Here is a 25,918-nt window from a genome sequence, read left to right as displayed (position 1 = left end):
TTACCATCTCTCCTTTGAGAAGGAAACATCATTTACACTAATCTACACCAGTGACAGCAGGACAGCATCCCTTTACAAGACTAATGCTTGATTTCAAAACACACACTACAAGGCTGCTGCCTTTTAAGGGAGCATCTTTATTGAAACAGGTGATAGAGTAAATCAACTAACACTCCTACTTTGCCAGGAAGAGATAAATATGAAATGAACACATCTGTGCTACTCCAAACACAATAACTTGAAAGTCACGTTTCATAATTCTAAACTCGTAAGCAGGCGCATCCCGTGAGAACTTGAGGCTGTATTGTTTCGTCTCTTTGCTATTCCATTTCTGTCTCTTTCGCCGCGTGTTCGTCATCTCCCGGAAGGCGTTCGTCCTCGGGCAGTCAAATCCGTTTGAGGAAACGCCACTGAAGTGATCGTAAGACGGGCAGAAAATCTCATCCGCGCTCACAAAGCACATGTTCATAAAAACGCGCTCTTGTCCGCTCTGATTTTTATGAGCTGTTTTAGATGTGCGTCTGTTTTATGCCATATGAAGACTGTATGTGCATCTGTCTTACAGATCATTCACAGATCACACACACAGAGCGAATCTCAGATCTCGGCCTATTGATGCTGTGTGACTTGTATGTGTTATATGATGGATGTATTTTTGGTTAAAGAGAGAACTGGGTGTGTTTAAAGGGCACCTTGAGAGAAGGTCATATTCAGTTGGCTTGATTTAAACAAACACACACATTCACTTTTCTCCCCGCACCAGAGGCCTCAAGCTGAGACATATGTTTAAACCATTACCCTGCGTGTGTGATACTCAGCACACCCAAAGACCAGCAGAACCATCTCATCTCTCCTCAAAACCGACTTGATTTCAGAGATCAACGCCTAACACCTAGCAACCACATAGAAACGTGCTAAACAAAACCTTGTAAACATGGCAGCAACTTTAGCACAAACAAGCACCAATAAGGTGTAAAAAGAAAAGCTTGTGCGACTCAGATTCTGGGTGTCACATCTGCCCTTCCGATCAAACACAGTAACATGTATTCTGCGTATAGCCCAGAGGAATTCACGTACACGTGTGAGAACAAAGGTTCAGCTGTCAGAGTTAAAACAGCTCCACATCAGCGGCTCAATGAAGTGCTTCACTCACGCAAAAGCAACGAGAAGCTGTCGGGAATCAGAAGATGACGTTACGCTAACAACGCCTGCGTTGTTCGCCATCTGCACCCCTGACGAGTTGAGTCAATATTTACACTATCATTATGAAATACATCCGTGTTTAGAGGCATTACGGAATCAAAATGGATCCCATTTACTTTCTTAATGAATGTTTCTGGTCTCGTTGTGCACAAATCAATAGCACACACATCATTTTTAAAAAACTTTTTTAAGTCTATGATGCAATTACTTTCAACGTGTATTTTCTGTTAATATAACTATGGTTGCGTGGCAACAAAATTAATCTTTATACATTCTTTTTTATGTGGCGGTTTCCCGAACAGGGATTACTTAAACCAGGACTAGACAAATCAAAATGATTTTAACAAACATGTCACAATAAAAACATTACTTGTGTGCTTTTTGAGACAATGTAATGGCACTGATGTCATTTAAGATATGTCCGTGCAAGTTCTTATCAGTTTGGACAGCTCTAAGATTTATTTTAGTCTAGGACTAGTCTTAATCCCTGTCCGGGAAACCAGCCCTATATGTTTTATATAAACTTTCTGAAAAAGTAAGTGCTTGCCTCCACACAACTTGATGATGCTATGGTGTTCTAGGTGGTTGCTATGGTGTTCTAGGTGGTTGCTATGGCTTTTCTGGGTGGTTGCCATGGCTTTTCTGGGTGGTTGCCATGGGTACTTACTAGCCCAAGTCAAAAGGGTCCATCCAAAGTCTTTATAATATCCTGTGCTGTAGATTTAGGTTCCTGTGGGTCAGAGGACATAGGCGACATTTCGTGGTCAATAAGTAATATCTCAATACGCTATAATACAGACATTCTAGTGAGCTCAGAATAAATCCAAATAAATAAGTACACAATGCCTCCCTTTAGCTCGCAGGTAAGTGATCATGCCACGGGGCGTTTACGAACAATTCTGGTTTCTCGCACTGCAGTGGCAAACGTAAAGTCAGCTTCTCAGCATTCCGTAAGGAAGGGCGTGAAGACGGCGCACACACTTTGCTCTAGTCAAAACACTTCCGAGCTACTGCAAGGCAAACACGGGCCTCTGCTCCTGTGGAGAGCAAAAACGGCCAATTATGACGTTGGCACATCAAGATATTTTTGGGGTAGTTTTACTCACTCGCAAAGAATAGAGTTGGGAGAGTTTGGTGTGGTTCTCTTACAAAATAAATGTAGTTAAGTAGACAAAACTACACAAAATTTTGTATGCGCATTTATTTTTCTTACTCAAATGATTCTTCCTAACCAAATCTAACCTAAAACAAGAGGCTGTGGAAAACAACTATACTCATACAATCTTCTGTTCGTCTTCGGAGTATTTTAGGAACAATTATGCTTCTTTACAAGCACATTCATTATTTCTGACTCACGCACGCTGTTTGTATTTAAAGGTTGGGATGGTTTAATTAATATCAGTGTCAGTTGCATGCTGTGGAAACAATTCCCTGTGAACAGTGTGCGTTTGAGACTGAGCGAGATGAAGAGAGTGAGAGTGTCATGGCTCTGCTTCCTTAGTCATGTTTTTCTTGGTCCTGTAGCAGAGCCATGACAAAGTCTTTGGTTATGTGTGGAGAGAAACATATTATTGTCCGTTTGACAATAATATACGTTCTCTCCAGTGTCTTGTCATTGGCCCCATTCCTCTCCTTTCCTCGTTGTCTTTCCCTGAGTGTTTAATGTCTCACACCTGCCCCATGTCGTTATCCCTCGTTTGTGTTTCCTATAAATACCCTCTTGTTTCTTTGTCTTGTGCTCGTGCATTGTATGTGTTTGGTGCCTGTACTGTGTGTTCCTGTACCGTGGTCATGCTCTTGTCCGAGATCCTGTTCCTTGCCTGTTTGTCATCTGTGAGTTTGGTGTCCTGCCTTATTTTTCTCCTCCGTGTTTTTAAGACGTTGTGTCGAGTTTATTTTGTTAGTCTTTTGCCCCCTCGTGGGAAGTGTTTTGGTTTGTATTCCTCCTTTTTGTGCCTTAGTTCATAGTTTCAGTTTCATTTTTAGTCCTGTCTTTGTTACCCCCTCGTGGGTGTTTTGTTTTGATTTAATAAAGTTTTGTTAACCCCTTCACCGCCTGCCTGCATTTGGGTTCTTCTGCCAGTCCTTGACAGAGACAGAGACAGACAGACAGAGAGGGAGGGAGGTGAATCTGAATGAAATGTGTGCAGGGAATAGAGCTGAATCTCTCTGGGTCAACACTAAATCTGAGTTCAGTTAAACGTGCTCTGGGTTCTATAAAACACAGGAGCAGTGTTTCTCTACCTTGGCTCCCAAAAAAACGCAGCTCGCCGCTTGGAATAAGCCCAGCTATCATCCTGACTGCATTCCTAAACCTGTTTCGTATTCCTCTTTGGGAAAGATACTCCCAGAATGCTGAGTTTAAAGGGGCCATGTCATGGAAAACAGGATTTCTTGTTCTTTTGGAATAAGAGTTTAATGTACTGCGCAGACATCCTCTGCATTTGTTCAAAACTCAAACATCTATTCCCCATCCAGCTAGACCATTTATCAAAACTAAGCTGCAAAAACATATCTTTTACACTAGAGATTGAATGTAGACCATTCTAAAGGTTTTAAACAGCTTTTAATGAGATAAAATTAGCCTTCTCTATTCTTCTGGTCACACTGTGATAAACTGTGCTCGCATGCTTTACATCTCCTGCAGTGCATCTGTGGCAGGCAAACAACTAGTTATATTCTGTCTAGACTGAATCTGAAGTTGACCTTCACCATCGCCAGCGCGTTGCCTAGTCCTGTTTGGCTCCCGGATGATTTGTCGTTCTCGGTTGCAGTCATGAGGAATAAGCGGATCTCTCCGCAGATGAGCTCTGTGCCTGTAAAACAGTCCTGGATGTGATCCAGCCTGTGTGTGTGTGTGTGTGTGTGCTGCACCACACACCTGCTATGATAATCTGACTCCATCTGAATGATGAACTTTCACCTGAGTACACCATCCACAAATGAATGAGTCTTTAAAGAATTTAAAGAATGTAAAAAAAATATTCTGGTCTCTATATACAGTATGTATGTATCTGATAGCATTACTGAACCACTGCCACAATACCGTTTTTGTTTGTATTTTGCCTACATGGCTCAAACAAGCACAAATAATTCATCCCAAATATATATGTTTAAAGTCAAAAATACATGGCAAATAGCTTGGCATATGTTGTCTCCATGGTAACAGCGACTGACCACTTCGTTTGCTAAAACAAACCACTGGGTTGCCATTAGATTAAATATAGTAAATAGTGGTTGTGCTGCCAATGTGTTCCTTTGGTTATGTAGTGGCTGTGCGAGGGATGGTTATAATTACATCAATCTTAGAGCGGTGTTTTACTGGAGTCTCTCTACATAGACTACAAGCTATTTGTGGGCATCGCTGTTGCCATGGTAGATCAAAAACAGCACTGTGTTGGTCAAAGTCTTAGAAGATATTTCAAGGAAATATAATTTTTGAGAAAATAAGAACAATGACACATAAACGGTAAACAAGTATGTTTTTTCAGTGACCAGGGGCCTCATGTACAAAGACTTGCGTTGATTCCATACTAAAACATTGCGTACGGACAAAGCTGTAAATGTGCGTACTCAAAAAAAAAAAAACTCTCGCCAGACATGAAGTTGGCGTGGAGGAACGCACGTTCTCACATTAATATCCTTTTTAGTACATCCGACCGTGAGCGTGAAAGCTGGCATACGCAAAGTTTTTGTGCGTACACGGCGTTGATACATGAGGCCCCTGGCCTCTTGTAGATTCTTATTTTAACATTAAAGTTACATTTTTGTTCATAAAGTACAAAAATGTACAACGTTACATTTTTGTAGCATTTTGTGTCGTTTGTTGCAAATGTCCACTTACGTTGTTTTAAACTGGTTTGGGGGTAAAAATAAACAAAAACGTCAGCAATTGAGCAAGTACAAATAGTCTATATTACAATAGGCCTATATCAATTTTCGACGCTAAGCTGGTAATGAGGATTCATAATTTGAAGATTTTGCAGTACGATTTGACGCCGTTTGACTTCTATAAACTAACTTGAAAGTTTGTTTTAACGGTAATATAGAGGCAAAAGTTATGGATTTAAGATTATGTGGATTAAACATTGCATTAATGTGAATTAAATGTTATAATTTCAATGCATAATAATATAATTTTGCTCTGTTTGTCCAACAAAACCAATGAATGTAAGTCACATGGGCTAGTTTTCTAACACTTTTATTTTGTTTTTTTGTTATTTTGCAGTTTTAAAGCTCCATTATCCATCCGCTTCCATTATATTAGGAGGGCAACAACTCTATTGTGTTCTTCTAAAGAAAGAGAGTGTGACAGAAATGTCTTTTTCAGGTTAACACAGACTTTGCAGGAGAAAACTAAACGTCTAATTCACACAATCCCTTTTTTAGGGTGGACCACGCTGGTGAAAACTGAATAGATGTTTCTATATAAATGTTGGCTGTCATATGTTACATCATTAGGATGTTTTTCCCTGTTTCCCCACTCATCTCTTTTTTTTATATTGTGGTTTCGTGTCTGAACTGCGGCGTGTTTTGTCACCGGTGGAAGTTTACCACTGTAACTAGTTCTTTAGGATTACTCATCATTTTGTCACATGGCATTTTCAAGTTTGCAGTATAAACATTCTTCCAGACTTCTTAGAGAAATAGTTCAGACTATTTCTTTCTTTCGTTGAACAAAAACTGTGAAATTTTGAGGAATATATTGAAGGTCCAAAATGCTAAATGTGGCATATTTTGAAATATTTTGTGTATTTTGAAGTCAGAATACTAAACTTTAAAGTAAAATATTGACTGACAATCATTCCAGTAAGTTGATCAAGTACCACTTCAGTCTGATTTGTAAAAAAAACATAATTGAAATGAATAAAATAGATGCATTTTTTCTTTATAAATCCTTTATTCGGACAGAACTACAATATATTATTATAATATTCATATTATATAGTATTTTATATACTACTGTAGCCTATATAAAAATATTGAAGAACAAACTAGAAAATTGGTCCGTTTTTCAAACAAATATTAATAACATGATTTTCATTATTGGTTAATATTTATTTCTAGATTTTGTCTAGTGCAATTTTAAAACAGACCCCAGGAAACATTCTCAACAGTTGGCATATTTCATGCAACTATAACCAACCAGAGGAAACAGCCTGGCCTCTTCTTCCGTGTGAATGTTCCGGATGTCTGACAAGGAACGGGAGGGTTTTGGGGAACTGGGGAGAGTCCGATTCATCCACAGGATGAGACAGAGAACCACTCAGTTCCCTTTAAACACTAAAAATACAGACCGGAGCAGATAGCGCCATCTGCCCTGGCAGAAGTCCATAAACACACCGTTTCCCAGGGTGAGAGCAAAGCAATAGCACCATCATGAGATTAAATGAATGTGTGTAAGAAAACCACATCAAAGAACTGGACTCCATCCCAGCTTGCATACTACCCGGTTTATCACATGCCAAGGGACACCAGCTTTTTTCCCGAATTACATTGCAGCGCGTTATATTGTCAATTCAATATTTATATTTCTGTACATTGTTTGATGTAGATTCCATGGGACAGATCCTTTAGAAAATACTCTTTTTTAAATATTGTGTTTTCCAATTAGATAAAATGCCTAGAGATCTAAATCAATAAACGATTCGAATCACTTAACGTTTCGAATCGATAAACGATTCGAATCATGAAAGATTCGAATCAATGTCTTGATGTTTAGCGCCCCTCTAAGGAACAAATCGTTATGTCTCAAAGGCAGTTGTAATTAAATGGCAACATGTAATTTCCATCTGTTTCCCCAAACAAACAAAACGATGCATGACATAAGCGGCATGAATTAATTTCATTACTTCTTGAACCTGACAGCCCGTTATTTGCTTTCATCATAAAAAGTACTTCATACATCCTTTCATACATATGTTTTCTATGGATGAAGAAATATAGAGATGAACGACGCGAGTGTGAGTAAACAAATCTATGTGTTGTTGTTTGTAGTTGAGGTTCCTGTCTCGTTAGGGAACAGGTGGTTATTTACATCCGTGACCGGTTGTGTACTAGTTAGATTCGCAGGCTAATTAATCTTCATGTCGTTTATAAAACACCATGTTGTGTTTTTGAGGCGTTCTTTGTTTGTTTATTTCTGAGGCCTAATAATTTGACCATATGCTTTATTTAATGTCATTACATTCACGCTTAGTAATAGTAACTAATGTAGCACACAACTAGTAGGCTACTCAGTCGCACACTAGCAAGGGCTAACAGTCCTATTCATTGTCTGACTAACGTTAGATTTTATGAAAAATGTTGATGAAATTTCGAGACAGACATACCACGAGCTCTGAGTTTGTTCGTCGATGTTTTTGTTGACGTCATCCAAAAACGTTATTCCAACTTCATGACAAAATCGTTTTTAATAGCCGAAATTCTCATCGTAAGTGTCCTCGAATCCACCTTAAGTCGCTGTCGTGTTTCCATGGAAACGAAATCTGCGCCCAACGAAGCATTGCGTGTGACATAATCGCGTCAGCGACATCAAGCTCTCGAACAATATATCTATCTATCTATCTATATACTGTATATATATATATATATATATTTAATAGTTTACATTAGCCTGTAACTTACTTTATGTGTTTTTACGCAGTGTATAAATTATTTTATTACTGCGTTTTAAATTGCATATCTCCATTCATACTACACTAGGCTACTAGGCTATGACCTTGACTACTAGGCTATGACCTTGACTATTGTGCTTAATGTTTTTCAACTTCAGTTTGAAATTATTGTTGTTGCGTAGAGCATTGTTTTATACAGTATTCAGTAAGTAAACTCGTTTTAGTGCACTGTAAAACTATATGAAGATTACATGAAGTGCAGCAAGTAGCCTATACATTTTTCAGGCAATGCAAATCAGATTTAGTAATTCCAGATTTCAGTCATTCAAATCGGCCACCTTCTTTTCCATCCCATAAGAAAGAGCCGGCCTGTTAAAACAGATGTGCTTTTGGTTTTAAAAGGATGGAGTTTCACAATGGACTAACCAACAGAATAATGATGCTCATTCACAAACAAAGGAAAAGCCGGCTGCATTTTTATCATGTAGTGAAACGTGACGGGCCTATAAAGATGATAGCCGCGTTGAGTCCTTGTTAAATGTATAGTGCATGTTGAACGCTGGAAGGAGTTGGGGGTCCTGAACACATGTGTCTCATTTAGAATCCCCTCAAAGAGTTTTAATGAGTTCCAGATTTGTTTACGCAGGCCCGGCTCACATTGGCCCCTGTGTCTTATGGTCTGAGCATGCTCAGTGCAGTCAGGCGGCGGTTCTCTGAGATTGAACCTCTGAGTCCTTGGGCTCCAGTTGAGCCATTTTACCACCCGTGCATGCCGTGAACATTCCAACAAAAACAGATCTGATGATCGTAAAGCTGAGGGAAATATTCCCAGTTAATTCCCTTCTCTATCTGGCCTCTGTATCTGTAGTGCGTTTTGAAGTTCTTTGAACACTGATATAAACTAAATCACAGTAACAATCTTCAGATAGATGTGGCTTCATTAAAATTCACAGTGCTTTCTCTGCTTTATATGCTATCTATGTTACTCAGATGTGTGCGAACGGTCTTTTTTAAACTCAGATCTAAATGTTATAACCTTTTCAGCGTTATGGATTATTATACGAGAGATTACATGAGCCTCAGCATTTGGCTCTCCCTCCTGTTGTGTTTGGCTCTTTCTGGGAGATTTATGTGTTTGTTTTTTGGAGTGTATCGAGCGCGTGTATTTGAAGGTATCTGTGAGAACCTTTCGCTGAACTGTGAACATCTCTGATGTATAACACGCTAGGAGTGTAAATGAGAGTTTCGATTACTTTGAAGATGGTTAATCTTTGGTGCATGAATATTCTTAATTCCCAGTGGTTTTCTGAGATTTTCCCGTGCATTCAATTCACTTTCACGTAATTTATGTTTGTATGCAGCTCTCCAAAGTCGTTTTATTTGCTTTGTGTATAGATCAGAGAGAGCACAGAGGAGCACAGACAGAGACACGACTGGGCTGGTTGCCATTGACTGAGTTTTTAAGAATAAGCTCTTAGCGATTAGCTAAACAATTGCAATTTTGCTAAATGATTTCAGCTGCTATGCTGCTGTGAATATTTATCAGGTTATATGAATGGTTCACACAAGAATGAAAATCCCATTATTCCATTATTTATTTAGTTGCACCCAATGTTGTTTTCTTGTGGAACACAAAAGCAGGAATTTGAAGAATAGTTATTCAAGAAAGTCATTATAATGACAGAATGTTATTTTTTGTCAGTGAACTAAGCCTTTATTGTGAACGAGTGAATGTAATGTTTGTATTTTTATGGCCTTACAGAAATTTACTATGGTGAACCTTACCCATTCATAGTTACAGTTTACCATATTTACTTTATTTTGTTAAAGGGAGAGTTCATCCAAAAATAAAAATTCAGTCATAATTTATATCCTCATATGGTTTAAAACCTGTAGATGACTTTTTCAGCTAGGTAACACAAAAGAAGATATTTTGAGAAATGTCTTGATGATTTTGTGTCCATATAATGGACACCATTTAATGGTGTGGTTACCAACATTCTTCAAAATATCTTTTTGTGTTCTGCAGGTTTGAAATGACAAGAATATGGTTTAATTATTATTTTTTAGGGGGGGTGAACTATCCCTTTAACACTGTAAAAGCACGATAGAGAAATAATTTCACATTTACATTTATTCATTTTATCCAAAGCGATTTACAAGTAGGAGAGCATATAACATTTTGTCAACAATTTCAGACATTGTTTGTCGTAACAATAATATTTTCAGAGAAATTTTGGTTCAGTTTTATAAAGATGCTAAGGGAATTACATCAGTCATAAAATATGGGATGCAAACAGGCACACGCTGACCCCTGACCCTCCACCGCTGTTTGACCACTGTTAATGTGAGAATGTTCCATTTCTGGATCTTTCCCAGAAGTCCATGCAGGGGTTTCCCAGTGAGTCCGACTGTATAATGTTACCATAGACGCTGATACTTTGGCCCATGAAAGTTTCCTCCATGAAACAGGGACCTCCTTGACATACAGCCCAGGAGTGATGTGTATAAATGTGATTTAAAAAAGGAATATAAAAAGAGAAAAATCACAAAGACAGGTGGCTCCATTAGCATAGAGTCGAACATTACTACGCCAAGTTCTGGGAATCCTGCAACAAAGCAGTTATATAAACATTCTCATGGGGCCAACGGCGTTAGTCTCCAGAACATTTTCCTGTGTCGTTTTTACATAACAGCTGACAAGACAGCTGGGAACGTTTTAAATCCAAACTTCCATCTGCTGTGCGTCTTCCCACTTCCAGATTCACACGTTATTGGCGCACGTCATCGTTGAAATATTTCTAATATAAAATGATATATCTTTCTTCCTTTATGTTTGCAGCTTCTTATTTTGGGGACAGCTACTGCCGGATAGATGCTGTTCAAGACCTGTCGAGTTTTCAAGTGTCGCTCCAGTTTAAAACCAGCAGACGTAGCGGTTTGCTCCTGCTGGCTGCGGGACACGGTGATTACCTCTCGCTGGAGCTCTACAATGGCAGATTGCAGGTGAGACACACAGCTTTATGCACAGCAAATGGTTGTAGGGTCTAATCCAAGCCAAGTAGCAATACATGATCCGCCACTTTTTTTGCTCACAAACAGACCAGAGCTGTCAAAGTTTCACTTTTAGTGCCTGCTAAAGTACTGTTTACTTACTAAAGATTCGGCCAATCAGGAGCCAAGTAAAACCTCACTAGACGCAGTTTTTCAAAAAGTGCTTGAATCTACTCTGCGCTGTAGATGAAATCCCAGACTGATGTATAGTTTGCACAAATAAATACAAACTCTAGTATTTTCTCATGGCCCAGAATCAGCCACACACTAACTCTCTTGTGAGTTTTTGAGATGGTTTGTCGTCTGCCTTGCGGTGAGAAGGATACTAGCATGTGCTTCCAGTTGCACTGTGACTGGATCCGCATGGTTTTTAAGCTCAACACATGGAAAATGACACGAGTTACCGTTTTGCCCGGAGATATTTCATCTGAGGCCTCGCTAGAAAATGGCTCCCGCTCTGCACATATAAACACATTGGAACTGCAGCCATTATGTTGCAATATGACAGTACCGTGACTGTTTCATCAGCAGAAGGATTTGTCATTAAAAACGCATTTCCACTGCCACAATTCATTCTCATTTACTTTTTCCATCATCATCTTTGGAGGCTTCAGATGTGAAATGAGTTTGGTGATATTTTCATTTTAAATGACTGTGGTGTTTGAAAGTGCAGACTAATCAAACAAAGCCAATGTCGGAATATTTAATGCATGAATTTCATAACAATGCACAGCAAATAGTCTTGTTCTTAATTAGTTTCTTCGTCTTGTTTTCCAGAAAATTTGCATAGCATATCAAGAGTTGTTTGAGGTTCGAAGTGCATATAAGGAAATTCTTCCTTAGGTTTGACAAGAAACCATACTAAATTATTGGTGCTTGCTAACACAAAAAACAGTCCTTATGCTATGGAGAGGTGTGCTGTCAGTTTCCTAAACTTACGTTTGTTACCTGGTGGATTTTAAGATAGGTATAAAAACTACAAATCTAGTTTTACAATTCTAAAAGCCATTTTAAATTTACATTTAGTTTATCCAAAGCGACTTACACATGAGGTGCAGTGTAATGCAGTGTAACAATTGTGTGTGTGTGTGTGTGTGTGTGTGTGTGTGTGTGTGTGTGTGTGTGTGTGTGTGTGTGTGTGTGTGTGTGTGTGTGTGTGTGTGTGTGTGNTGTGTGTGTGTGTGTGTGTGTGTGTGTGTGTGTGTGTGTGTGTGTGTGTGTGTGTGTGTGTGTGTGTGTGTGTGTGTGTGTGTGTGTGTGTTTCTACAGGCGAGGATAGACATGGGATCTGGAGAGCAGATTCTGACCTCTTCAACGGGTCTGCAGCTCAATAACGTTCTGGACCATCACGTATCTCTTGTTCTGAGAGACTCCAAACTCACCATGGCTGTGGACAGCCTCTATACAACCTTTATTCCAATGGACGGAGTGGATGAGGACCTGAACATCGACCAGGGAGTGTTCCTCGGAGGTGTGAAAGACCTGGAGGTGGAGTACCAAAGCACAGCTGTGCCCTCCTTGCGCGGCTGCATGAGCAATGTCAAGTTCGAGTCTCACGACTTTGATATTCTGGAATCAGCAGCCACCGTTTGCTATGACACGAAGGAGACTTGCAGCAATGAGTTTGAGGCAGGAGATGGAGAAACCACCAGCTTCATCAGCCCTGAATCCTTCATCTCTTTCCCTACATGGACCAGAAGCAGCTCTGACTCCCGCATCCTGGAGATGTTGATGAAGACGACCATTGAGGATGCCTTGTTGGCCTTCCATCCAGGACCGCAGGCAGATTTCATCGCAATAGGAACGATGCAAGGGCTCCTTAAAGGTGTGATCGATCTTGGGAGTGGAATGCATGTGCTGGCAAACACAAAAGTTAGAGTAGACGACGATCAGTGGCACAGAGTCAGAATTCAAATAGATCCCAAGGAGTTCCAGATTAATGTTGACAGTGAGGTTGTTTCCCTTCCGCTAAATGGGTCGGAAAAGCTGGATCTGGTGGGGAACCTGTATCTGGGAGGCATTCAAAAGAAGATGAAGGATGCGTTTCAGGACGATTATTTGATTTTTGTGGAGGAGGAGCTCACAACTGAATCTTTTATTGGATGTTTAGGAGAAATCAAGGTGAATCAGAAAGACAGAAGCCTGCAGGATGCTCTGATAACTAAAGACATTCACGTGAAATGTGAAGGGGACTATGACTACTCCGCTTACGATGATATGGAGACACCAACAACACCCCCAGTAAGAGTCACATATGTCGATGTCAGTCTTGATGAAAGGCACTGTTTACCTACTATGGACTTGCCAGAGATGTTCCACAATGTTTCCAAGCTCTTGGAAGTCATTCCACTGCTGGTTCCTGAGGGTGGAGAGGCCCTTATCGACATTGTGAACCTAAACCCAACATTCAGTCTGCAAGCGGCGGGTGTTCGTCAATCTCAGATAATCTTTTCTCTGATAAATGATCCCTGGTATGGAGTGCTTGATATGAACATTAACACAAGACGCACAAAGAAGTTTACCCTTCTCGATGTCGTCAATAAGAAAATCAAGTATCTCCATGATGGCAACGAAAAGTATAATGACCAAATTCAGCTGGAAGTGATTGCACATGGAACTAGTCTCCCAGAGTGCCTGAGTGTTGCACACCAGTATATTCTTCAGGTTGACATCATACCCGTCAATGATATTCCTCAGATTATCATGGGTGACATCTCCGTCACGGCTAATGGGCGCACGCGCTTGAGCCCGAACCTCATCAGAATCTCACATTCAGATAATCGGTGTGACAACATCAAGATCACAGTCACATCAGCCCCAACACCTGCTGGATATCTGGAGAGCGCTAACCAGCCAGGAATCAGCCTGAAAGAGTTTACCTGCCGACAACTGAAAGAGGGCAACATCTACTATGTCCACAAAGGAGGTGCAGTGGCAGAACTTTCCCTTGAAGTCTCGGATGGAGATTCGATTAGCTACTCATCCACATTTAAGTTATTGATCACCCAGCCACAGATGAATCTGGTCACCAATAATGGCCTCTCAGTAACACAGGATAGCACTGCCTCAATTGGAATACAGCATTTGGCCATTTCTGCCACTCCAAAAACAGGAGACATTGTGTATTACGTCACTCAGTCGCTTAGATATGGAGAACTGCAATTGATCTCAAACAATGAGGTGCAAGAGATAGTGACGCAATTTCATCAGTCTGATCTAGAACAGAATCGGCTGAGGTACATTCCCAACACCACGGTGGACCTCAAGAACACACAGACAGAATTTATTCACTTCAATGCACAGCTTGGGCAAGCCATCATTCGAAACAACACTTTTATCATTAAGATCATGCCCACTCATGTAAAAATGGTTAAACTGGGTCCTCTCCAAGTTTATCGTGGGTACCCAAAAGTCATTGGGCTAGAAGAACTACAAGCTGTTGGGAGGGTAGCTAACAAGATTGATCCGAGATCAATTACGTACACAGTTCAGAAACGTCCAACCAAGGGATTCTTGTTTTTCCATAGTAAAGTGCTGTATGAGGGCGAGAACTTCACCCAACAAGACATTATGAACAGGCACATTATTTACAGAACATTACCTTTCACAGCCAGTCATGTTGCGGATCAGTTCCAGTTCAGTGTATTTGTAGACAATCAACCCTCCTCGTCATACACATTTCCGATCAAAATCCAGACTGGTTTTGATCTCCCTGTCTTGACTAATGAGAGACTGGTGGTGTTGGAGGGCAATGAGAACATTCTAAACAAGGAATATCTCTGGGTTCAAACCTCCAACTCAACAGATTTCGTGTACAAAATAGCCCAAGATCCTAAACACGGTCGTCTTATCAGAGACTCTCCGCCCGGCGTGCAAAGGTTCGAGGGTGCAATTCAAGTTTTCAGTAATGAAGATCTGCTCATGAACAGGCTGATCTACAAACATGATGGATCGGAAAGCAGTCATGACCAGTTCACATTCCTAGTGGTTGATGCCAGAGATGGCAACAGTTGGCAGGAGGAGGGTCATGAGATATTGAGGGGGGTGTTTCACATTGCAATACAATCCAGGAATGACCATGTGCCTCAAAGGGTAATTCACAAACTTTTTAATGTAGTTAGAAATGGCCAGCGTTTATTGACAACTGATGACATTCTCTTCAAAGATGATGACTCGGACTTTAATGACACCCAACTGGTTTACGTCCGAGTGGGAATTCTTTCAGGAAACATAGTTTCATCAGCAGACCCTACACAACCTCTTTACCGTTTCACTCAGGCTGACCTGAGAGATGGGAAGGTTTTGTTCATCCACCACGGGGCCGACCGCGAGCGATTCCAACTTCAGGTATCTGACGGGTTACACAAGACCACATCCGTGCTTCAGGTTCAGGCAGGTGACCCTTTTCTACGTATAGCCAACAATAGCATGGTAGTCATGGACCACGGTAGCACCAAGACCCTGAACACCAGTCTGCTAAGTGCAGAGTCCAACATGGACATTAGAAGTCCCGCTGAGATCATCTATGTTGTAACTTCTGCTCCCAGTGATGGTAGGATTATAGTCAGCGGAGTTGAATCTTCAACGTTTACACAAGAGGACTTAACAAAGTGTGTGGTCTCTTATGAACACAATGACCAGAGCCTTAGTTCGAAAGATTCGTTTGCCTTCACCATGCAAGCTAAGGGTTTGTCCACAGAGGGGACTTTCAAGATTAAGATATTCAAGAAAGGTTACCTGTCGGAGCCTGAGGTATTGGCAAACCAGGTGATCATCGCATATGAGGGAGAACATTCTGTGATCGACCAAGACCACTTGAAGGTAAGCCACTTTATGAGTGTATGCCACATATGATGACCAGGGGCCTCATGTATAAAACTTTGTGTAGATTTCATCCTTAAAGTGTGCGTATGCACAGTCAAAAGTGACTGTAGAGAGTGCACATATTACTGCTCAGTTTATTTTTATAATATAGGCATGGAAAGTTGTGTTTGCAAAGTTTATACGTACATCAGGTCCCAGTTATGTAGGTTTGAGTAGTTCAATCTTAATACAACACATCTCGGTTGTATCAGATTGTTTCTGTCTACACAAAGTTACACAAATCAGTAATGTTTACATTTGTTTTTCATGTCTTATGTTCAGTGTATAAATAACTACTCAATTGAAAAAGTAGCATCTGAAGATCCAATTCATAAAACACAAGCAGATGGAAAACCATTGTTACATAAATTGTCTGATTGAATTGGATGACAATGTGCAAGGTTTTCATGAACTGTTTACACTGAAATTTGTTCTTCTCATGCTTCATGAATGAGGCTGTTAGAGCCTATTTTTTGTCTTTTCTCTCAAAGCCATAAAGTGTTGTTATCTCAGGCCAGAAAGCTAATTCTGTTTCAGTGTTTGGTGAGTCTTTTACGCTAATAGGTTAGAAAAGAAACATACACATATCATTTGTAAAGTTTATGACCAACGTCCCATAGAGCTGAAATATTTAGATTAGTTTTCAAAGGCCCTTGGCAGTTTCCACCGTACTTAATGATAATTTGTGTTCGACAGCTGTGTGTTACAGTCATGGTTTCAGAACGGCATGAGCACTACTTAGAAACTCCCTGAATGAAGGGCTCGTAAATCCATCCAGGAGCTGCTTTGAAATTTGAAGCGAAATTGTATTTTAGAAGAAGGAAAAGTGTTGAGATGTAGTTTATGCAATATGGTTTATGCTTCATTGATTTTACTTCAGCAATAATCCAAATCCAAACTCTGCCTCCGTTGGTCATTTGATAGTAATTTATGTGCTGCTTTGCCATCAGTATTTCAAGATTTATCACATACTGAATATAGGGTTTCAGGTAAATCTTATTCATGATATTGGCTCATTCAGAGCCATTAAATATATCATAATATTTTATGCTTTTAAAATGTTGTTACCAAGTAAGCTTGACTTAAAGGGATAGTTCGCCCAAAAATAAACAATTCTGTCATCATTTACCCTCGTTTTGTTGAAAACCTGTACGACTCTTTCTTCTGTGGAACACAAAGATAACATTTAGAGAAATGTCTCAGTGGTTTTGTGTTCATACAGTGGAAGTCAATGGGGGACAAAGTTGTTTGGTGACCATCATTCTTGAAAATATCTTCTTTTGTGTTCTGCAGAAGACAGAAAGTCATACAAGTTTGGAATGACACAAGGGTCAGTAAATAATGAAAGAATTTTCATTTATGGGTGAACTATCCCTTTTATTCCTTTAAAGCAAGATTTAGTGATGACAAAATATATGCATTTTCAAAGTCAGCAAGTAATTTCCAAACCAAGTTAATGTATTGCTGCACCTGTTGAATGCTTTGTTTTCATTTTCATCAGGTTGACCAGACAGACATCCTCCCCAAAGAGATGGTGTACTCTGTCAAAGAGTTTCCACGCCTGGGTCACGTGGTCAAACTCATCAACGACTCAAAGATCCTAGACTACATTCAGTCCTTCACACAGGAGGATATAAACATGGGCAGAATTGTCTACGTGTCCACCTCTCTTCAAGGCAGGGACCACTTTACCGCTGATGTCAGCAATGGCTTCACCACAGTTGAAAATGTGGAGGTGCAGGTGGACATTGTCCCACGGCTCATACCTGTCCAGGTGGTCAACCTCACCGTAAGGGAGGGCGGATCCGTGGCATTGACCCAAGAGGTTCTGAATATCACGCACCCCTTCTACAGGCCATTGAGCATTGAGTTTATTATGGAGGAGGCGCCTCAACACGGAGACATCAGATATGTGGAGGACGAGGACGGAGTTGTCAGCTTCACCTGGGCCGAAGTAAGTCCTGTTTTAATGGAACGCTTCACTTCTTCACAATTTAAATTCTGTCAATGTTTATTTACCCTCATGTTGATGTTTGACAGCATGTTGTAATGTTCAGAATGTCTCCCTGATAGCACACATACATCTGGGAGACGTCTATTTGATGTCTGCATTTACATCTGCAAGACGTTTCTTTTTATTGTTTGCTCATCTGCAATACGTCACTGAGTTGTTTCCTGTCAGATGTCATATAGACATCTATAAGATGCCTGTAGAATGTTTATGATTTAGAATGTATGTAAAACTGCCTTTCATAAGACGTTTATCAGATGTTTTTACACAGCAGATGTTTTCCAGATCTTTAGCAGACATCTCACAGACGTACCTGTGCTATCTGGGTCTGTTTCATGACAGAAAGTCATGCAGGTTTAGTTTTATTTTTGGGAGATTTATTTCTTTAAATCCTCATTTGTAGTGTCAACAGTGGGAAGAGCTAATGATGGTCTCATTACAGGGTGTTTGTTTTTCATTGTTTGTACTTGGTGTTCTGGAAATGAGAGTTAATTCTTCTCCCGACATCAGAGCTGCCACAGGAGCTTTCATTGGTTTTAATTAAAAGGACGCACAGCAGCACATAATGCTTTCTAAGAGACAACCAGCATCCCTGCCTGATGTTCCCCACATCAGTAAAGTACAGTCAGGCGTAAAATAGCATTTTCCGCATCTTAATTTACAAGCCGGTCGCAGAAAAACAGCCATTGAGACCGACCTTGATCACGCCGCACTCACGTCTCTGCTATCAGAGATGCTTGCTGTGTTTCCGAGGCACAGAGAAACCATTTCTCTTTCTGTCTGAGGAGATTTTCTAAGCTCTCTTTGTTTCCACTGGGCCCCTGAAACTACTGTGTGTTATGATATTTAGCGGAGTGGCCCAAAGGTCTTCTAGTGGAAAAAATGAGAAGGGAAAATCTGGCGGTAGAATGTGTACGCTGTTGTTCGAGAGAGTGGTTAGTCGTCGCTCTTCTGACTTCTGTTCCAACATGATGGAAATTCTGACTGCGCTTCCTCGCCACCCGGGGCCAGAATAAACTGGCCCATATATCCCCGTAATGAAGCATTCGCACCATCCCGCCAGGCTCAGAGCCAGGCCATCGAGACCAGATTAACTCGGGAGGAATTCTGAAGTCTTAAAATCAGTGATCATTTGTAAAACATATTTGTGTTATTTTCGAAATCTTATTGGTGGTCCACAGAGAAAAGAGTCTTATACAGGTTTGTAATGGCATAAGGGTGAATCAATGACAGAATTTTTATTTTTAAGTGAACTGTCCCTAAAAAAGAAGACGTAAAGATGTAAAGTTAGTAATTTTGTCATCATTTACTCATCCTCATGTCATTCCAAACTCACACAAAAAAAGAGTTTGATGCTATTTTGCATTTATTAAAGCATATATGACGTGTTTAGTTTGTGTGCAAATGTGATTTCAAAGCATTGTGGTCTATTTGTCATTTTAATGGACATCTCCAGAAAAAAAAATCATTTAATCTTATATTCTCTCCGCAGAAGAAAATCATACCGCGTTGAAAACAACCCAGACTACTTCTGTATTCAATTAAGACTCTTGTTAGACTGACAGGTATTTTATAGAAAGAAAAGCGGGTCTCAGATCAGTCACAGACGGAGCGGTTTGAGACACGGGATGAAAGCGATTGATCACAGATGGGAAGTTCAGAATCGATGTCAACTGGTGGTTTATGTCCAGCTGTCAGAATAACTTCATTACATGCTCCATAAGAGCTGTTACACTTCACATCGTAATGCATAATATCTTAACAGCTCTGGTTTATTCTGTCCTCTGCCCCACGTTTCCTTCTGGACTTCTTCATTGATGTTTTACTCAATCGTTTCTGTAATACATCTCGAACCAGCAGTTTTAATACGTTCCATACATGGAGGAAATCGGCTGATGTTCGGCTCTCGAAATTGTGCCAGAATTAAAGATGCGTGCATCACGCTCATTACTGGACAAAATGTGGCGTTTTTTTCTTTATTGTGCTTGGTTTGTAAAGGCCTCCTGGCAGTCAAAGCTTCCACTCCAGGGGATAGATTGTAATCACAGCCTACGGCATGGCGGAGGAGCAGACGCTCCCGACGCATTCAGATTAAAACATTTCAAAACAGCTCTGGGCTTTGAAAAGAAAGCGAGAGGGAGAAAGAATCGAGCCATTAGCATCTTACATGAAACAATCCGGAAAACATTTCACCTCTATTACAAAAATGACAACTTCCGTAAATAGTCGCCAAAGGTTATCGATTTCCTGACAAACGCCACGATTTAACAGCAGCTCTGAGAAATGAGGCATGGCTTTTCTCTGCTGAAGATTCTGTTCAGAGCTGGGACTTTAGTATAGTATGATTGATTTTGTATTAGGGCTGCAAAATATTGAGATATGAGTCACAAATGTGCATATAGAGCCATGGAAACAATCAAGAGACCGTTCCAAATTTTCATTTAAGGAGCATTTCTAGATGTCTTGTGGTCATTCCAGTCCAGTGTCGGTTGAATTGCGACAAAATCAAACCTCAGGAGTGACATAAAGTCATCCAACAGCAATGTGAACGACTGACACAATGTCAAGACACATGAAAACATAAAAATATTTGGTTTTTTTTACTTTTCCTAAATACATGTAGAAATATGACTGTTGTATTGCTTAAAAGTGAATATGAACTTGTTTTCTTTGCAGTATTTGAGGTCTGAAAAAATACACCTATTTTATAAATACTACATATTTTCACCTGTTTCTCCAGTTTTCAATTTTTATTTGAAATTAGGTAGACATATTGTTAGTAGTTTACAGAGTAAAACAAAAATAATAATTTGACCTAAATACCTACAACAAGTAAATTCAGTAAAACTGAAATTAATTTTGAAATTAGTTTCTCTTTTATTTCCGCGGCTGTATTAATGATTTGACTGATGAATAACTGTATGGGTCTTAATACTTTAAAAAGTTATGTTTGAAGAATAGCCGATGATCAACAATCAGAAAATGTTGGTTAATGTTTTAAATGTTTCAACGTTGTTCAAATTGATTTGATAAACTTTATAAAGCATTATCGTATTGCATATATCCTTCCGAAACCTTGTATCTCCATAATTCTTGATGTTTATTATTTGTCATACGTCATTATTATTAGTCGCCCTTTATGATTGTCATTGGGTTTTGCAAAAATCGAACCATTAAAAAGTATTAAAGTGCATGTCCATTTCATTATAAACAGCGAATTTGGACACACAATGTTTCGGAAGGACTGCGAGGATATCACATATTGCATTATTTAGCAAGTTATTACACATTTTTTCATTTTGTATTTTTATATCTTAATAGTATGGTTTCCTTAAAAGTCACCAAGATGCTATAGGTGACCTAACAATTTTCCCACGATTTTTCGAGTCATGTCTGGATATTCATTGGTCCCGGGTCTGTATACGATCACTCATAAACCCTTAATGTAAAACTGAAGGATTGTTTTCACCCGTTTTGTTGCTCACCGGGTGGAAATGGCCTATGTCACGCCTCTTATAAAAGAAAACCATCTCTTCTCAAAATCTCTCAAACTCTACAAATCTGTCGGCTGACCTCCTGCCCCAGACGGTTCTCACATGACACGTGGCTTCTTGGAAACGTGCGTTATGTTTGTTGTGTTAAATCTGTGCTTTGTTTAAAGAGTTTATCTGACCACCCACAGTAAATCCAGTTGTAGTGTGACGGATGTATATTAAATATGTTTAAATGATGGAACGGACCGGAAAATGGCTTGTTTACAATGTCTGTATAGACGAACAGCTGTGCTATTAACAATCGAGTTAGTGTTATTAGAAAACGGACATGGCTTTATGGTTTAGACCACATGATCAGACGCATTGAGCCAAGGTGCATTTATTCACCTCATGTCAGTTAAAATCTGTATATGACTCTTTCTTTTGTAAAACACAAAAGAAGATATTTTGAGAAATGTCTTGGTGGTTTTGTGTCCATAATAGAAGTCAAATTCTTCAAAATAACTTCTCCTGTACGTGTGTCCTCAGGTACAGCAGGGCCAGGTTTTCTACTTCCACGACAGCAGCGAGACCACAGAAGACAGTCTGACCCTCATGGCTTCGGCTTTCAACATCACTCGCCGGAGTCTATCCCTGACCATCGGCATCACCGTCAAACCTGTGAACGACGAAGCTCCCATCATTCGACGCAACACTGGACTAGAGGTATGCAGAGCTGTCCGTCAAAACTCTGTCTTTCATTCCCTGTTTTACACATTAATGAGGGTTGGAGAACAGAGACGTATTCGGAAAATTCCAACGGAACACAGAGTATCATTCAATGCGCACTTGATGTTGTCTGTGGTTTCTGGTCGACGCGGAAATCATATTTTCAGAAAACCATGACGGTGGCGAGAATTTGGCTTCTGGGCTGGAGAGAAACCGGCCAATCAGAGGCACCGTGTGACTCCCGCAAAATGTGAAATAATGATATGTGATTTTACACATGCAAACGGGTTTTGATGCGTCTCTTTTGGTTTGTATCGGGAATTCTTTAATGCCGAACGCCGCAATTTTCTGTGATTATGGATGATAACAGATTTCAGATCATCATTTTCAAAACACACACACACAAATATCTGTCTTATTTTAAAAGCAAAAAATGAAATGCATTTGGCATGAATAAAACAAAGGAATAAGCTCACTTACATTACTGAGATGCATCATTTAAATGTGACATAATCTTGTGATAAATGTGACATAATCATAATGGTCCTGAAAATAGGCTTTATTTCCTTACTACAAAATAAGAACAGCTTTCTTTGGCTTTCAGGATAAAATATGACCTAGATATATACTCTTCCTGAGATTCACTCACACACAAACACAAGATTACACAAACATAGTAATGAATCCGTTTCTGGGCCCCAGCGTTCAGCTGCAGAGACCCTGTAGAGATGCACCCGTCCAATCAGAGAGAGACGTCACAACAGATTCCGCTCGCTGCCATTAGATATGCCACACAGCTTCACACAGATCAATGTTATGTCCATTAAATATTGAGTATGAAGAAACAGCAATTTCCCACACAATTTAGATTCGATTTGTCCTGTGAACTTCAGCTGTTTGGCTATAATCTGGTGCTGCCACCTAGTGGCTGAAGATGGGTATAACATACATCATGTTATGTAACAGAGTGCACAGAGGTCTTAGAGGAACAGATGCCTTTGCTAGCATCAGAGCTTTTTGTTATTGACACACCTGCCAAATATATACCAGCCATAAAAGATTCTTACTAGCTATTTACATGGAAATATTGTTTAATTATGTTCAGCCACTGGAAAAATGAAGAGATCACTCTGGGTTTGTCTTTAATCAATGTATTTTGGCAACTCCAGTCCAGTGTGTGTTGAATTTGAACAGAAACAAACCTCAGGAATGACATTAAGTCACCCAACAACATTAAGAGAATGCAAAGACCTATGAAAGTGAAAAAAAAAACAGGCTTATTCTCACTTATATTCATTTTTATATTGATCTTAAAATACATGTAAAAAACATTAGTATTACATTGTTTAAACATAAAGATGAACTTATTTCCTTTGCAGTATTCAAGATCTGCAAACGTTGCATATTTTTTGTTGTTTTGACCAGTTTTTCCCATTTTAACTTTCTGCAAATAATAATAACGATGCGCTCAGCTCACAATTCGATACAATACATATGATTATACATTTTAAAACTGTAAAAGTTGGCACTCAAATAAAAAAATATCCACAAAACATTAACAGTTTTCAGTAACATGTTGTAATTTTGTTAAAGAATTGACAACATTCAAGGTTTAATTGAACCATCTGTATGTAAGCTAATAAAATATCAATTGGTCTGTCACTGAAAAAATTAAAATATATATTTTATTAATATATATATATATATATATATATATTGTTGACAGAATGAAACAAAAACGAATGTTTACCTTAAACACGTACCTAGAAATAGTTAATTCAGAAAAAATGAAAATAATATTGAAGTGGTCTCTTAATTTTTATATTCTTGTAAAGTGTATATCTTATAATACAGGTCATGGTGTTGCTGTCAGAATCAAATATGAGCTAGTCTTCTGTCGATGAAACTATGCCTATCGTGACTTTCTATATTTCTTTATTATATTTATATTTTCTAATATTACATTTTACAGGTAAGTTTTGGTAACACTTTACAATAAGGTTGTATTTGTTAACAGTTAGTAATTGCATAAGCTAGCATGAGCACTTAGTTCATGTTAAATTCAACATTTACTATTTTTTTTAAATAAAAAGTTCCACCATGAACTAACAGGAATAAATGTATTGACATTAACTAACATTAACAGGGATTAATAAATGCTGATAATCCATCATTCTCATTGTCAACTCATGTTAGTTAACGCATTTGCTAATGTTAACAAATATCTTCATGTTTAATCAAATAGATTAAACATTATGTTGCAGTTCCCAGACAAGAAGTAAGTTGGCAGGCAAATCCACTAAATGCATGTAAATTGTGCATTTTGTTACCATCATAAATATTTTGTTTGCAAATGTTTTTCACCCTTCAAAATTTTATGATGCTCATGTTTTATAAAAATGTGACTTAAGAAATGCTTTAATGGACCCCAAAATACTCTGGTACCCGAGATGCTGATCACCATCTTACTAAATGTAATCGAGTCCTGGGCTTTGTGTTCCAATGCTACACACCACAGACTCTCTTCACGTGAGCGGTACATGGAGCGAGTGAAAGCGAGCAGGAGCAGATAAACGGACGTGTGGCTCCCAGCTGAACATGATAGTTTAAGAACGACAGCGACTCGTCCATTACAGATCCATTAGCGGAACATTCCAGTGCCATTTTCCCATCTCAATAACATCAGACAGTTAGTCCCCTCTGTGCTTAAAAACCCCACAACACGCTTGTTGCATCTTGTTTATGGGTTTGTTTATCTCGCTTTTTCTATGTTTCCGTTTCAGCTTCTGGTTGGTGAGAAGTCTGAAATCACATCCAATATGTTGAGCACTGATGATGAGGACACGCCTCCGAAGGAGCTGCTTTACGCCATCGAGGAGCCGGCCAATGGGATCGTGGCGTTGAAAGCGTCGCCTGATGACAGCGTGGACAGCTTCACGCAGGCTCAGATCAATAACGGAGAAGTTTTTTTTATTCATCAGGGTGGGTTCAAATAAAATATTACACATCTTTAAAAACTTCCACAAAGAAGTTTCTATTCTGTCGTTTTTACACAGAGAACCTTTAATGAAACTTCCAGAATCTTCTGGTCTGACGTTTGATTCACGATCAGATTTCAGTGGGAATTGTGAAAATATGATTGTTGTGCTCGTGTCTGATCTCAGGCTCGGCATCCGGAGGGTTCAGTTTCACCGTGACTGATGGAGAGCACACCTCACCTCTCCACCGCTTCGTCGTCGCGGCAAGACAACTCACCATCGCCATGGAAACGCAAGGCGAACTCATGATCTTCCCAGGTGGGCTTCACAGATCCAAAGCTCAAATCAAAATCTTTCCCTCTCTTGACAAGTTCTCTCCCATCAGACACGTCTGAAATTTCATCTGTATTTGTACAGAATCCCTTTTGTTCGTTTTTAATATAAACCTGCTCTTGAGGAGAAAATGTTCCTGGAGCTCAATTGGTCGAGCATTACGTTTGCAACACAAAGCTCGTGGGTTCGATTCGACTCAGAATTGACAAATATTTACTTGAATATTAGACCATCTTAATATTTGGTTCTCAATCCTAAATGTTTGTGTTTCTTTCCAAGTTTAAATTAGATTTTTTGAACCAGTCTCTATTTTATATATCCTACATTTTTCCAGTATTGCTATATACAACATTCTGTGTTAACCAAAGAAATATACATGTATTATTAGGCACCAGGCAGGTGATCGGTAGAGATATTTTGCGAGCCACAACAAGTGAAGATGGTGATGAAATCACATACTCTCTGGTGAAGCCTCCTCGCCTGGGACGAATAATCAGACCCAATCAGATCGGACAGTTCGAAGAGATCACCAAATTCACACAGACTGAGGTGAATAGTGCCACATATTTATAGTGCTGCTAATAAAACTGTGCTTGTGATGCTCTGGCCTCTAGAGGGTGTCGTCATTTCATTTTTATTAGTGGACTGCAGAGGGCA

General features: G+C 39.5%; 1 protein-coding gene across 1 annotated transcript in view; it reads left to right on the top strand.

Moving 5' to 3' along the window:
- cspg4 (chondroitin sulfate proteoglycan 4) overlaps positions 1–25,918 on the top strand; it is a 46,199-nt gene that overhangs the window by 14,878 nt on the left and 5,403 nt on the right. The window contains exons 2-8 of the mRNA XM_057330313.1: positions 10,663–10,826; positions 12,144–15,695; positions 17,239–17,691; positions 21,771–21,947; positions 24,734–24,932; positions 25,115–25,246; positions 25,650–25,810. Of these exons, the coding sequence (XP_057186296.1) occupies positions 10,663–10,826; positions 12,144–15,695; positions 17,239–17,691; positions 21,771–21,947; positions 24,734–24,932; positions 25,115–25,246; positions 25,650–25,810 (4,838 nt within the window). The remainder of the gene's footprint in view (positions 1–10,662; positions 10,827–12,143; positions 15,696–17,238; positions 17,692–21,770; positions 21,948–24,733; positions 24,933–25,114; positions 25,247–25,649; positions 25,811–25,918) is intronic.

The sequence above is a fragment of the Triplophysa rosa genome, linkage group LG3, assembly GCF_024868665.1.
Source record: "Triplophysa rosa linkage group LG3, Trosa_1v2, whole genome shotgun sequence".
NCBI classification, from domain to species: Eukaryota; Metazoa; Chordata; class Actinopteri; order Cypriniformes; family Nemacheilidae; genus Triplophysa; species Triplophysa rosa.
Note: the sequence above shows the minus strand (reverse complement) of the source record. Positions and strands in the feature narration are given on the sequence as shown.